The following is a 13,426-nucleotide window of genomic DNA, read 5'->3' on the forward strand; positions in this document are numbered from 1 at the left end:
TCCTTCAAATAGATCCATTTGTACTCATTCTTCTATATAATAAAAGTACTCTTAAAATACAAGTATAGTAAACCTCACCAGCCTCAGGTATATGTTCCACCTAAAACTAGCTCCAACAAGTCAGAACAGCACCTGTTAAATAGATGCCTTTGCCTTCTCATCCATCCTCATTAGAAAACAGCTGCATGAGCAATGTCTTCCCTGACAATACACTGAAAATCTCCATGTTACACACATCCCGGAATATCTTCAGGAATGTTTTCCGTGAAGATATGCGTAGGGGCAATCTCCCTGAGGGATGTCAAAACAAGTCTTTAGGTTTACTGTACAGGCACAACCAACCAATGTTAAGTCGGTTAGTGATACTTGCTGCCCAGCCTAACCTTCTTCTCACTGCTTGCGACAGGCCTCTTCTAACTCCTCATCGAGCACCTGTTGAGCCTCCTGGCACAACAATGTGCATTATGCAATACCAAGATATCCTGAATAGAGGATGGATCATAAAGAGAGAATGAAAAACTAAACTACATATGTCACAGGTTCGACGTTATGCAAACACTTGAAATACATTGTTTTGAATACCAACGTCGCATAAAACATCTGAAAAGAAGTGAGTAACAAAGTGGTAAACCAAGAAAGAGTTACCACCTACCAAGCAAAAGCAGCTTGTACAGTAATGAAGAACCTTATATATACAATCCTGGCCGCACTGCTTCAAAGAATGGCGGTTCTTATAACTGTATGTAGTAAGATTCTTTTGTTTTACTGGTACATCACTCGTTGGTAACAGTGTTCCTCTGCAATGGTAAGCCTGTAGGTAGATCTTTTACCATTCATCGTCTCTACTGACCCGATTGAACAAAAGTACTGTACATAGTAAAATGAAGAAAGAGGCAAACTCAATGTACATTGCCCCAGCTTTAATAAGCCCAGCATGATGTAAGATAGTGGGAATCGCAATACTCCCCACAGCTGAAAATCCTGTTAAGAACTTTGCGGCATCTGCCCAGCTGATACCAAACAGACAATTCGTTTTATTTAATGAATGCAGTAACTTTGACAATCGGACTAAGGCAAATATTTTGATGTAATTTAAATACAGGAGTAGCTGCAACTTACTCTCCGGAATCTCTAGAATTAATAAAATCCACTGAACCACCTCCAAAAAATAAACAAGGCATAGGAACCAAGATATACATCAGAACTGCATCCATGAAAAAATAGAATACAAGTCAATAAAGCTATTCAGTACGTTTGCAAGTTCTTCAAAATGTCTTGTATTGAAAGCAAAAACGAGGCAAGAAAATTTTCACCAGTTAACATAGGCCACCAATTACTGTAAACCGCGCATGCCTGCATAAAACATATGTGGCAAGAGTATGAGCATGCCATATTCGAAAAATTAATATTGAAAAAAAAAACCCTAACTATATACCTACATATATGCATGCATGCATGTATGCATGTATGTGTGCGTGTACGTGAACATATATATACAGGTATGCATATGCATATGTTGGAATTCCTGGTGGATTAAAGCTAATCAATGACTGAAAACAATAGAAGCTTCATTCGAAAGGAACTCAAAACAGGCTCAAAAATTCACAATCTATTCATGAAATCTCACGACATATATAGCAACAGAAGCTCAGCTTGGCATCATTGCTTACATCACACATCTGATCTCATCCTTGCATGTTACTTGCGGAGGCATATGGAACCTTTACCTTGACATGCAAAGATCATTCAAAAACTGAAAATATGCAAGAGAGTTGTAAAACAGCCCCTATAGCAATGTTACTCGTGTAGATTTAGGATTTCCTGCAGGTACTGCTATGGAGGATGAAAATCCATCCTGGAGGGGAGAGAGAGAGAGAGAGAGAGAGAGAGAGACGGTTTTGCAAGAGTCAATAATAGGCTTGATTAAAAGATAATTATGAAGCTACACCAAGTACATGCTTTTATAGGCTTTTAGCCTAATCTTTTGACCCAAACAAATCACACATAACAATAGATTATGCCCCATGTAGCTCCTAACTGGGATAAACTAGAAAAAACTATGGAGCCTTTTATAACACAAGGCAGTGCAGACACTTAGGCAGGAAAACTTAACACGGGAGTATTTTTCAGTTTTCGGGGGACTTCCTGGGCAAAAAACCCTTGACACTCACACATAAAAGCATAAATATATGGGAGTTTAGATCCCCCCCTTGAAGAGATGTCGACGAAGACGCCGTTTGCGATGTTGATGCCAAGCTATTGATGCTTGGCTAGTCATTTTAGGCCCGAGGGCCAAGGCAAAGACCCCGGAAGACTCTCAATGTGTCGTATGAGGCTTCAATTAGTCAATTTTGACCAAGAAAGGAAAAACCCCCAATTTTTCGGGTTCGCAGAGGCTTCAATTTGATGTTAATGGTTCAATTTTACTGAAAACCCAAATTTAATTGAATGCTAGAGAGCTTAATTAAAGGATTATCACCTTGATTTTGAAAAGCCCCAAATCTTAAAAAACTTTAAATGTTCTTTGAATCTGCAAGTACAATCACTTGATGCTGGTGTTGTTACATAGAGAGTAGCTCTGTTGTGAGAGCGTCAATGCTTGTTGAATTAAAGATGCTGATTAGCTAGTGTAAACGGAAGGGACAACTGAGCACGAAAAATCTAATCAATCATGAAATCTGAAAATACACATGCATGCCAGCTAAAACAAGATGACAAAGCTGCACAGTACACCACACTAGGGGCCAGAAGATGGGCTGACCCCCCCCTCCCCCCTTTATGGTTAGATTACCAAAAAGGAGTCTGCTCCCAATACAACTTTGCGGGTGCCCAGGGTTCACCACTGGCTGCACATGTTTCTTCCAATACAATATGAAAACAAGAAAACATCACATAATCTGAATTTGCTGACAATTTTCAGCACAAGTGAGCATTCCCGGCATCAAGCACATGCAGGACAACTATGGACAGCCCATAGCACTCCCACATCAATTCGGGACAACTCAACATCTTCATCTTCTTTCTGTCTGGCTCATAGGGTAAGTCGACCAGCCCTCAGAGGCTGTTTTCAGCAGTCAACCAGCCCTCACTAGCCACAGAAGAAAGCGACAAGCAGTTGTGCACAAGCCTGCAAACCTCCGGTCAGAAGGAAAACTGTCTAGAAACCCACGACCAACTCTTCCTCCCTGTTTTTAACCTCTGTCCAGCCTCTATTCAAGCTGTAAATCAGCCGCCCAGCAATGGAGAACATGCAACAAGATCAGCCAGCTTCTCCCATGCATCCAGTGAACTTCAATAGCGATGGATGGCTGTAGAAACTTGCCAACAAACTGAAAACCAGCCGACCAGCCCTCATGCACTCCTGAAAAGCATGTGCCCCCCTCAATCTGGAGTTTTTGTTAATGTTGGAGGCTCCCCTGCTGAAAATAGCCCACACGTGTGCTTTTCTGGTCCAGAAAGGGGCGCCTACATAAAGGGAGTCCAAATAATGTCCAGTGCCCGGTCTTTGGCCGCCACGTGTATTAAATAAGTCCTGCTCAATGTGTACTCACTTGTAAGTTGTCCAGTCACTTATAAGTGAGTGTGAACCTGCACCCATAATTATTGTGAACTCATAAAGCTGTAAATTGAGTTTTTGGGAATACTTACCACCTGCAAAACACATGTAGACCACCTGTCAGTCCCAAACAGGTGTGCACATACACGTCCACAGGGTGCCCAGGCGTCCCCGGCCCCATGGACAACACAGGCCGAAATCTCAGGCATTGTCTAGGCAAACAAGACAAGTCATCCAAAGATTTTATATTGTAACTCCCATCAATTGACGTTCTAAGCGCACTTAAGACGCCCCCGAGTTATAACATAAGAAACCTGGCTAGAAAGGCCAATCACTTGTAAAATCCCTATACTTGGTCATGGGTGTCTTGGGTCACTTACTCCTCTCGGGCGGCCTAGTGAAAAAAGGCTTATGAAGTATAAAAGTGTAACATGCAGCGGAATTATTCGTAATTAAGGATCCTGTCACATAAGTCTTACACCGCCTTCTGTATCCTAAGCAAGGTCACCGCGAAACGTTTCACTATCGAAACGAAACGATGCTGAAACGATTTATTTTGGAACAAAACGTTTCAACACCATGTAGGTGGACAATGAAACGTTGGACCAAAACAATCATATACATAAAATGTGAAGGTATTGGCCAATAGTTATAAGATGATATTAGCATATTTATCATCAGTAAACAAAGAAGACATACAAAAGAGGAGAAAAGAACAAATAGGATGAAAGAAGGAAAGAGAAAGAATTATGAAAGCTAAACAGCACACAAAATCACAACCTTTTTCCCCACATGAAACAATATGGTTTCAATGTGCACATGAAACGTTTCAACACTAAAACGTGAAACAAGTTTCAAAGCCACCGAAACGAGTTTCATGGTGACCATGATCCTGAGTTTCGCGAGTTTAGCAATCCACTTTTATGACTTCAAACTTTAAGAGATTTAGAGAGAGAGAGAGAGAGAGAGAGAGAGAGAGAGAGACTGTACACCAGATTGGGTCCCGAATTACCCACTAAAGAGCCCCCTATCCCGTTACCGGAATAGTATTTGCTTTTATTACTTTGAAGAGAATGACTTTAGACTGACGATACGCCAAACGCAAGATCTCATAGGACCAAGCGTCGGGCTGAACTATACACGGCTGTAGAAGCACCAATAATGACCGATCTCAAGCCTATGCACTCTTCCCAATGAAATGAGGGAAGGCTGCAAATCCGAGGCTAACATATAGACTGTTTGGGACTGTTCGGGACTGTTCTAGGCTATGTATGAATGCTGAAAATGAATGATTGCATGCGGGTTACCTTCACCGAAGTGCTGTAGCAAAGCGATGATGATACGAATGCTGAAAACTGGTTCTATGCAGAAAACGCAAGGCCTTCTGATTGGCTGAATGCTCTGAACTGTTGCGTTTGCTGATGGAGGCTGAGTGCTCATGCGTTGATGCTCCTAGATGCTGTAGGATGAAACGCTGGCTGAAAACGCTTAAGGCTGAAATGATCTATGGGCTAAATGATCAATCGTTGATGCTCCTTGTGCTGAAGGCACCAACGCTTGATGCTAGATGGCTGAATTATGAGATGAATGAGTTATGAGTTAAAGGTACTATTTATATGAGTGCTAAGGCTGGTCGGTTGGCTGTAGGGCTGGCCGACTGGTCACTAACTGCTACACGACTGAATATCATGAGATAAATGGCTAAAGATGGGTATTAAATGCTGGAAAAGTACGAGAAAAATGCCAAATAATTAGGATAAAATACTATATGATATCCTAAGGCTTCTACAATGTTCTAGGTGATGTATATGCACATGTAATGAATGCTATGCACAATGCAAACATGTCCTGATGCAAACACTAAGGCTTTTAAGACATCTAGATGCACGAATGATTCTCTCCAAGTGGGTTAAGGGACTTGACTGATTGACTGACTTACTAAGGCTACCTCATACAGAGTCTGTCCGACACTGGCTGAGTATCGTTCAAGATGGCTCGGACCGATGGAAGATAATGTTCCCATTTGGACTACTTGTTATGACAATATGACTTGAGAACATCAAATGCCAACTGATTATAGATTTCTATCTGGCCGTCTGTCTGTGGATGGAATGCACTAGACAACTGTAACTTGGTTCCAAAGTTTTCGAATAATGCTCTCCAAAAATACGAGGTAAACTTGGAATCCCTGTCTGAGGGTGCTAGGCAAACCACAAATGGGGTACCAATGCTTGAGAAAAAGCCGAGCTACGTCCTCAGTTGTGACCATATGCTTGCATGGGATGAGCATGCAAAACTTACTGAAGCGATCCACAATGGTAAAACACTGAGTGTTACGAGATCTGGTGGATGCTGGTAGAGGCCCTACAAAGTCCATAAAAATGTCGATGAAAGGTCCGTCAAGGATACACAAAGGTTGAAGTAACCCAACCTTCTTTGTATGTGGAACCTTAAATTTTTGACAAATCTTACAGGCTTGAACACGTGAATATACATCACGCCTCATTTTTGGCCAATAAAAGGACCGTTCCAATTTCTCGAGGGTACTGTTGATACCTCTATGGCCTCCAACTAAAAGGCATTTTGATCTCTCACTTTGCCCCATGCCCTGCACAACTCACCACCTGGATGCTCCCCAACAAGATCAAGAACTAACCCTGCAGAAGGTTTTGGTTTCTTTGACTTGGGCTCTCCTTTGGTGTCAGAGTCCTTTTGGGACTTTCTCTTGGGACAATTAAAAGACATATGTCCCTCTTCTGTACAGTAAAAACATTTCCGAGCATCCCTCAAAACCTGTCTCTCCTCAGGAGTTCTCTTGGGCATTGGCAACTTCTTATACCGCGTCTCTGTAGACCCTTTTGCATCACGCAAAGCATGCCCTGACTTTTCAGATTTCTTGCTCGAGTTCTTCTTGCCTTTAAATCCAGATGAGACTCCAGTGAGTAACGCATTAGCTGTCATAGCATTCTCTATCATCTGTGACATGTTTGTTACTCGAGTCTTGATGCAATAGTCACGCACTTCCTTGGGCAGCCCACAACAATACTTCTCTACCTGCTCAGACAAAGGCACTCCACGGTAAGAAGTAACTGGGAGTAAAGCTTCCCAAAACTTCTTGTTGTAATCTTCAAGATTTTCACACTTTGATGCATCCAACTTATGCCATGTTGTCATTACATCCACCTCAAAAGTAGATGTGAGCCATACGGAAGAGAACACCTATTTAAATTGTACCCAAGTAGATGGTGCTGTGCCCTGCAAAAGAAGAGTAGACCACCACCGCAATGCATTGCCTTTGAGAAAAGTCGCAGCTTTTCTCACCTTTGAGGACTCCGTGTAATTACCACCAGAAAAAGCAGCATCAAACTGCTGTAAAAAGATAAGTGCTTTTAACTTATCTTTGGCCCCACTAAATGTATCAAATTTCACAGCAGCTCCCCCTTCCTTATAATCCTTCGCCTTACCCATAGGCGTTAGATTATCGTAAGGAAGTGGCTTCACAAGATTGCTACCCCCAGCATTCATGCCCATCATAGGGTCAACATTACCAATTCCCACACCTGGCATGCCATACATTCCAGCCATGTTTCCAAACGTACCATTATGCATACCGGGCTGCATGCCCCCATACATATTTCCTTGCATTCTTGGTTGCATGCCCCCAAACATGTTTCCTTGCATTCCGGACTGCATACCACCATACATATTCCCCTGCGTACCAGGCTGAAAATTAGCTCCAAAAGTTCCTGGCATACCCATGCCTCCCTGAGGATAACCCCCAGTCATGGATTGGAACACAGAGCCACCACCAAAATATCCTGGATGCATAGTCTGCTAAGGAATAGATGGCTGTCCGAAAAAGGAACTCTGTGAGTTAGCACCAAAAGCATGTAGCATGTTCGGAAACTGTCCAAAAGGTGGATCCTGTGGGAAGGCAGCACTATGTCCCTGAGGAAGGTTCTTAGAACGCACCTCCTTCTTCTTCTTTTCAGGCTCAGAACGGGATCCTGTGGGAAGGCAGCACTATGACCCTGAGGAAGGTTCTTAGAACGCACCTTCTTCTTCTTCTTTTCAGGTTCAGAACAGGATCTCATAAATTCAGCAAACTTCTCACTTTGTGTGAGCTGCATAAACACATCCATTACACCGGCCAAACGATTTTTGAACTGAGCATCATCTTCCTCTTTACTAGGCATATCTTCTGGCTGTGTTACATCCTCATATTGCTCATCATCTGCAGCCTGTTCTCCTGCAAGAATATCCTCAGATTCATTTCTCTCAGGAGAGGTCTCTTGCTCTTCCTCTTCATTATAAAAATATTCGTCTTCTGTATCAGACATGTTGCTGAATTTTTCAGCGATGACTTTCCTCGAGTCAACCACGAGCTCACCCCCTTAAGAAAGTTGATGATGGGTCCCGGCAACGGAACCTTGAAACCGGTCTCTGGTAGAAACCAAAGTGCGGTAGACTAGCAGTCACCCTTCCACTTGTAGTCCAAATAAGAAATAAAATTTAACTGGAGCTAGAGTGCCCCAAAACTGAAATGAAATCCACACCTGTTGGCCCCAAAGCTTGGCGCCCCCTTTCGGTATTTCTTTATTCAAATTCAAAGAGATGTAAACCTGAGTACAACAAAACCAGCCAGGAGAATACACCTTTATGTATCTGGCAGCCCACAAGACCTCTTAGCACAGAGGATTCACACACAGATCTGTGTCCCACAAAAGTAACACTCTGTGCTTCCCTCTGATCAACCAAGACAATTCAGCCGGGCAGCCTTGAGCACACATCTGGCATATCTCATATACAAGGTTCCACAACTCAGTTCACATATACATCCACTGTCCAATCTCTGTTTCCACTCTTTCAATCTGCCATACCCCTCCTCTCACAAGGGGCCAAATAATACAACTCTGCAGAGCAGACATAAGCCAATGGAAAGAAAGAAAGATGGACAAGTTCAGAGCTTACCAAATCAATGCGTGGTTCTGCACTCTGCAGCCGCCTGTACCGTACTGGTCAATACCTGTACAGCAGCCGCCTGCTGTCTGTTCTTGCCAGCGCAGCCTCAATCAGCGCCGCCTGCACCTGTACCTGTCCGTACACCTGTACCTGCAGCAGCCGACGCCAAAACCTGCAGCACGGTCTGTACCCGCCTTCAGTCCCAGCCAGCACCGCCTGAATCTGCAGCAACCGTACCCTGTACTTGCAGCAACCAACTGTACGGGCAGCCTACACGTGGACTGTACGGCCTGTCTGTTTGCGTTCTTTCTTGCGCAGACAAAAACCCCAGCAGCAACCGTATGCAGTCGACCAGCTTCTCTTCTCCTCCACGCATGAAAACTTCCACGCTTCCTAAAAAGCAAGAGAGAGAGAGGTGAGGGAGGCGTGTACCAAAAGTGGAGTTTCCTCCCTCCAAAAATATCTAGGCCCCTTACTTTAATGTTTATTAAAGTTTCCTAGGGGCCACCCATGCTTAGAACATTAAAATTCATTAATGTTCTGGTCCCCCTTCACACCTGAAGATGTCCACACATCATTCTCTTTGTCCGGGCACCCCAAATGTGAATCATTTAATATTTTTGCTCAGCAACCACCATGCCCACACTTGTGCTGTTCCATTTTCACAGGGTCATGACAATCCTTCATTTCCCATCCAAGGGAATCATAAGAAACCATATAGAAGCCATAAAGTCATCTTGCCATAGATGTGACCATAGATACCATGTGAAAGTCATAATAATCAAGCTCGTTAATGCTTTACTCAAGAAACCATACCACTCTCCTAAGGTATCTACAAAACCAATGCAACAATCTTGCAAACTGCAAAAGAAAAACACTGCAATCTTACAAAACTCATAACATAGTAAGCTTTTAATGTTTGTCGGAGTGGCCTCTTTCCTTGTCCTTCGGGTCGTATATCTTGAGATCCAAAGCTGAAATTATCTTATGGCTAGTTCTCTGTCATGTGCATGACATGTACATGCTAATCCCTGAAGGGGCGGTAGATAAAACAGAGTAGCTAGGGCATGAGCATGGCATGGGGGAATCCCAAGGAGCATTCTGTGGAAGTAGGATCCAGCCAACAGGGTGCTGAAGGGATGTATTGACTGGTCGGTAGTAGCAGGCGCATTATTATTAATATTTTCTACTAGCCGACAACAATCGGCTAGCCTACCATGGAGTCTCCAAGGACTATAAATTGGCTCAGCCAAGAAGCATTAGAACCATTGTGGACTGGGTTAGTAGACTAGGACTTTTTGGAGTCAAGAACCTTTTCCAAGGGCAGCCTATGGCTTGCTAAGATTGTACCTTTTTGCACTATATTGAATATCCTCTATCTCTCTCTCTTCTTCCCATCTTCTATTTGCGTTTTCCATCAAGCATGTTCCTGGAAAGGCGTAGAAGACTCCCATAGCTTCTGCATGTGACATTGGTATCAGAGCTTCAAGTTGGTTCTGAGATATTGTTGCTACCTATGACCCACCCAACCACCCAACCAACCACCCACCGACCCACGCACCCACCGAACAACCCATCGACTCACCCACCCACGCATACTGCATCGCACATGGATGAAACCATCGCCCGTGTCTTGATCTTTTGGTGGTGTGGTGACCAGGCAACATTGTATCAGCTTCACATTCAGCAAGGCTAAATACTGATTCAATACGAGATGAAGGTGCACAATCCAAGGAGAGTAACACAAGACATGGAAGAAGTTTCCAGGAGATTGGTTGGTGGTGTTCCACAAGACCCAAGCGGAATGGCAATCCTGTGAGTCGGATGCCATTTGGGGCATACCAAGAAGGGCTTTCAAGCAATAGGCAATAGTTCCAAGGGAGGATGATCCTCCAAGGGGTGGAGTGAGAGTGCCAGACTCAATACTTAGGAAAAGAAGACCAAAGAAAGAGTTCAAGGGCAAGGCAAGAAGAAAAGGAAACAAAGAGGAACAAATGCACAGATCTTCATCAGATTTGGAGTGGATTTGGAGATCAGGTAGGTTTTTCAGTGAAAAAGGTTGCCAAGACGGGAAGGATGACAGGTTTGGGAGTCCATGAGGAGACAAGGGAATGATGACAGTCATCCACGGTCAGATGTTGGAATCCCGTCATCAAGTTTAATAGAGGGGGATATCATGTGCTTGACATGTACATGCTAATCCTAGGCCTAATCCTTGAAGGGGCAACAAATAGTAGCTAGGGCATAAGCAAGGCACGGGGAATCCTAAGGAGCATTCTATGGATGCAGGATCCGGCGGACAGGAAGAGATTTGTTGACGGGTCAGCAAGCGCAATATTATTGATATTTTCTCCTTCCCGATTGCTATGCTTAAGGGATTTATTGACTACTCGGTAGCAGGCACAATATCAACAGCAATCAGCCAGCCTACGGTGGAGTCCCCAATGCCTACAAATAGGCTCAGCCAAGAAGCATTAAAATCATTCAGTCCTTAATGGGCTCAGTCAGTAGACTGACTTTTTGGAGTCAAGAACCTTTTTCAAGGGCAACTTATGGCTTGCCAGGATTGTCCCTTTTTGAAATATATTGAATATACTGAAAACTCAGCTCTCTCTCTTCTCCCCATCTTCTGTTTGTGTTTTGCATCAAACATGTTCTTGGAAAGGTGTTTAGGGCTGAAAGAAGACTCCCAAAGCTTCCGCATGTGACATCCTCTGTCACGAGCAAATAGCCATATGGTTTTCAAACAGGGTTGTGCAAAAGTGGCACATACAGATGACATGCGAGAAATTTTCTCCAAATTGTCCATCAAAATCTAGTGGATACCTGGCTAGTGATCAGCTCCCCGCTCCTATTGAGGCATATAATCATATTCCTCAATGAGAGAGAGAGAGAGAGAGAGAGAGAGATTCAAAAAGTAAACCTAATACTTTTTCCAAACATAGACGCATGTAACAAGAACAAAGAACTAGTACATGAGAGTGAACAGAGTAAACATCATTTAGTGCCACACAAAAAAAAAAAAAGTGGAAGAATTTTGAACTGAAAATACTTGAAAGCATACAAACCAACCAAAATTTGCATGAGGACACCGACAGAGAACATAAAAGCAAGACCGGCGAGCCTGCATGAAACAAACCAAAATCAAATCATAATTTTTTCCCGATTAACAAGTAAGGTAAACCAATGACAGCTTGAATGTACACGCTTCATGCTTACACTGTATATTGAGAGTTCGATCCAGAGATCACAAAATAGCCCACATGTTCCCATCGAAACATCCACCCACAGGAAACAGATCAATATATTCAATACTAGAGCATGCAGCATACGTGCAAAGAAAAAACCCTAAAACACAGACTCATCAAGAACATTAGATTTAAGACCCTAGAAAAACAGATTAAGCTTTCAAAACCTTAGAATATGAAAAGCTTCTGCAGACTGATCAAGAGCAAGAGCTAGAAAATGCACTGAAGGAAAACCCTAGAAAACATTGAGGTTGTGCAGAACGATCCCTAAAAGGCACGAAGCTTCTGAAGACTGGTAAATGAGAAAGAAATTTCGGAACCCTAGAAAAAATGGAGCAACAAAAAAAATGTGAAAAGAAGGTGTGTTGCGGCAGGGCGTTGCTTACCTTGGATGCTCATCGCCATCGCTTCTCGCTTCGAAGCGATTTAGCCGCAGCAGTAATCTATTTTTTGGTCAGTACGAGGTCGATTCACGCGACAATTCGTGGGACTCTCTTTGATATGGACTGTGGACCCTTGAACTTCATCAATGTAGAAGTATGTAGTAAAAGTGAAAAGTGAAAACCATTATTCATCTTGCATCGTGCTTTGTTGACCTAACCTCACGTAAGGATGAACTAGTGGCTTGACCCGTCCCGACGGGCAAGAGTATTCTTATTTGTCGATCACAAATCAGTGCAGTAGAGAGATGTGTTGCTCTAGAGTCCCAAAATCACAGGTTCAAGCCCTCAATGCGAAAGCGATGGCAGCATGGGTGTGTTTTTTTTTCTTGCTTTCTAATTCCAAACAATTGAAAAAAAAAACACTCATCTTCGAAGAGTAAGTAGGGATAAACCTTATATTTGAAGCCCATGATGGGTCCCATGGTCCCTTACTTGCCAAACTATATATAAACACACCATGCTTGCCATCTATATACTCCTAAAGCACTCAAACTCATTGAATAAAGCACCAAACTTGGCGTAAATAAACAACCAACATTTCAACCAAAATAAGGTTGACAATCTCAACACACCTGTGAATGCTATAATATTTTCATATTCACCTTTGTCCACACTCTTCAGAAGCACTGCTAGTGCCTCATCATCTTCTACCTTTTTGCCAATAGCTGCCAGTTGTTGCTTAATGCTTTTATATCTGTTCAAGTGTGTGATTAAAGGTTCACTTTCCTTCATATCCAATTTGTAAAATTGCATTAACTGATTTATCTTTGAATTTTTAGCTTGTGTGCCAAATAATTTATTGAGTTCATCCCATGCATCTTTTGCCCATTATATCCCTGTGATGTGATGAATGATTTCATCATTTAAACTGAGTGCAATAAGTCCCAATGCTTTATCATTCCTGCTCTTCCACTCATTTTTCCCTCTCACCTCTGGGCATTCATCTCTTCCCTCAACTAACCCCCACAGATTTTTCCTCATGAGCAGATACATGGTTTTTGTCTGCCATGTGTAAAACTAATTTGGCTCTCTTGTGCTATACTCATGATGATGTGAAGGGGGTCTTACCTCTTGATCTAATTTCAAGATTCAAGGGCAGTATCTACCCTTTTTACAACTCAATCTAGTGTTTAGGAGATGATTACAACAAATTTATCAGCATAAAATCACCAAAAATTACATTAAATCAAGGGTAACCAATTTGTACGGAATGGTTA

At 42.7% G+C, this 13,426-nt stretch overlaps 1 protein-coding gene across 5 annotated transcripts; it reads right to left on the reverse strand.

Moving 5' to 3' along the window:
* Positions 1-480: 480 nt before the first annotated feature.
* On the reverse strand, positions 481-12,280 carry LOC147622081 (Vacuolar protein sorting 55 (VPS55) family protein). 5 transcript variants are annotated; one of them, XM_086823180.1, is made up of 6 exons: positions 12,151-12,280; positions 11,738-11,779; positions 11,571-11,642; positions 1,314-1,353; positions 1,120-1,204; positions 481-1,010 (listed from the first exon to the last, which is right to left on the reverse strand). In XM_086823180.1, exons 1-6 carry the CDS (start codon positions 12,169-12,171, stop codon positions 827-829), a joined length of 444 nt encoding a protein of 147 aa, XP_086679306.1. In that variant the 5' UTR covers positions 12,172-12,280; the 3' UTR covers positions 481-826. The 5 variants fall into 5 exon arrangements, with proteins under 5 accessions (XP_086679306.1, XP_086679307.1, XP_086679308.1 ...); XM_086823181.1 differs by having other exon boundaries at positions 11,583-11,642; positions 12,151-12,279; XM_086823182.1 differs by lacking the exon at positions 11,738-11,779 and having other exon boundaries at positions 11,587-11,642; positions 12,153-12,277.
* Positions 12,281-13,426: the final 1,146 nt, after the last annotated feature.

Source organism: Cibotium barometz, chromosome 29, assembly GCF_041138505.1.
Source record: "Cibotium barometz isolate CiBa-2024 chromosome 29, ASM4113850v1, whole genome shotgun sequence".
NCBI lineage: Eukaryota > Viridiplantae > Streptophyta > Polypodiopsida > Cyatheales > Cibotiaceae > Cibotium > Cibotium barometz.

What these genes read in the sequence shown, in the direction of transcription:
- LOC147622081 (XM_086823180.1), bottom strand. Translation starts at nt 12,171, where the DNA reads ATGGCGATGAGCATCCAAGGT. An exon ending in TGGCGATGAGCATCCAAGGT is followed by an intron (nt 11,780 to 12,150) that starts AAGCAACGCCCT and finishes ATGGGAACATGT; the next exon opens with GGGCTATTTTGTGATCTCTG. An exon ending in TTGGTGGCCTATGTTAACTG is followed by an intron (nt 1,205 to 1,313) that starts GTGAAAATTTTC and finishes TCATGGATGCAG; the next exon opens with TTCTGATGTATATCTTGGTT.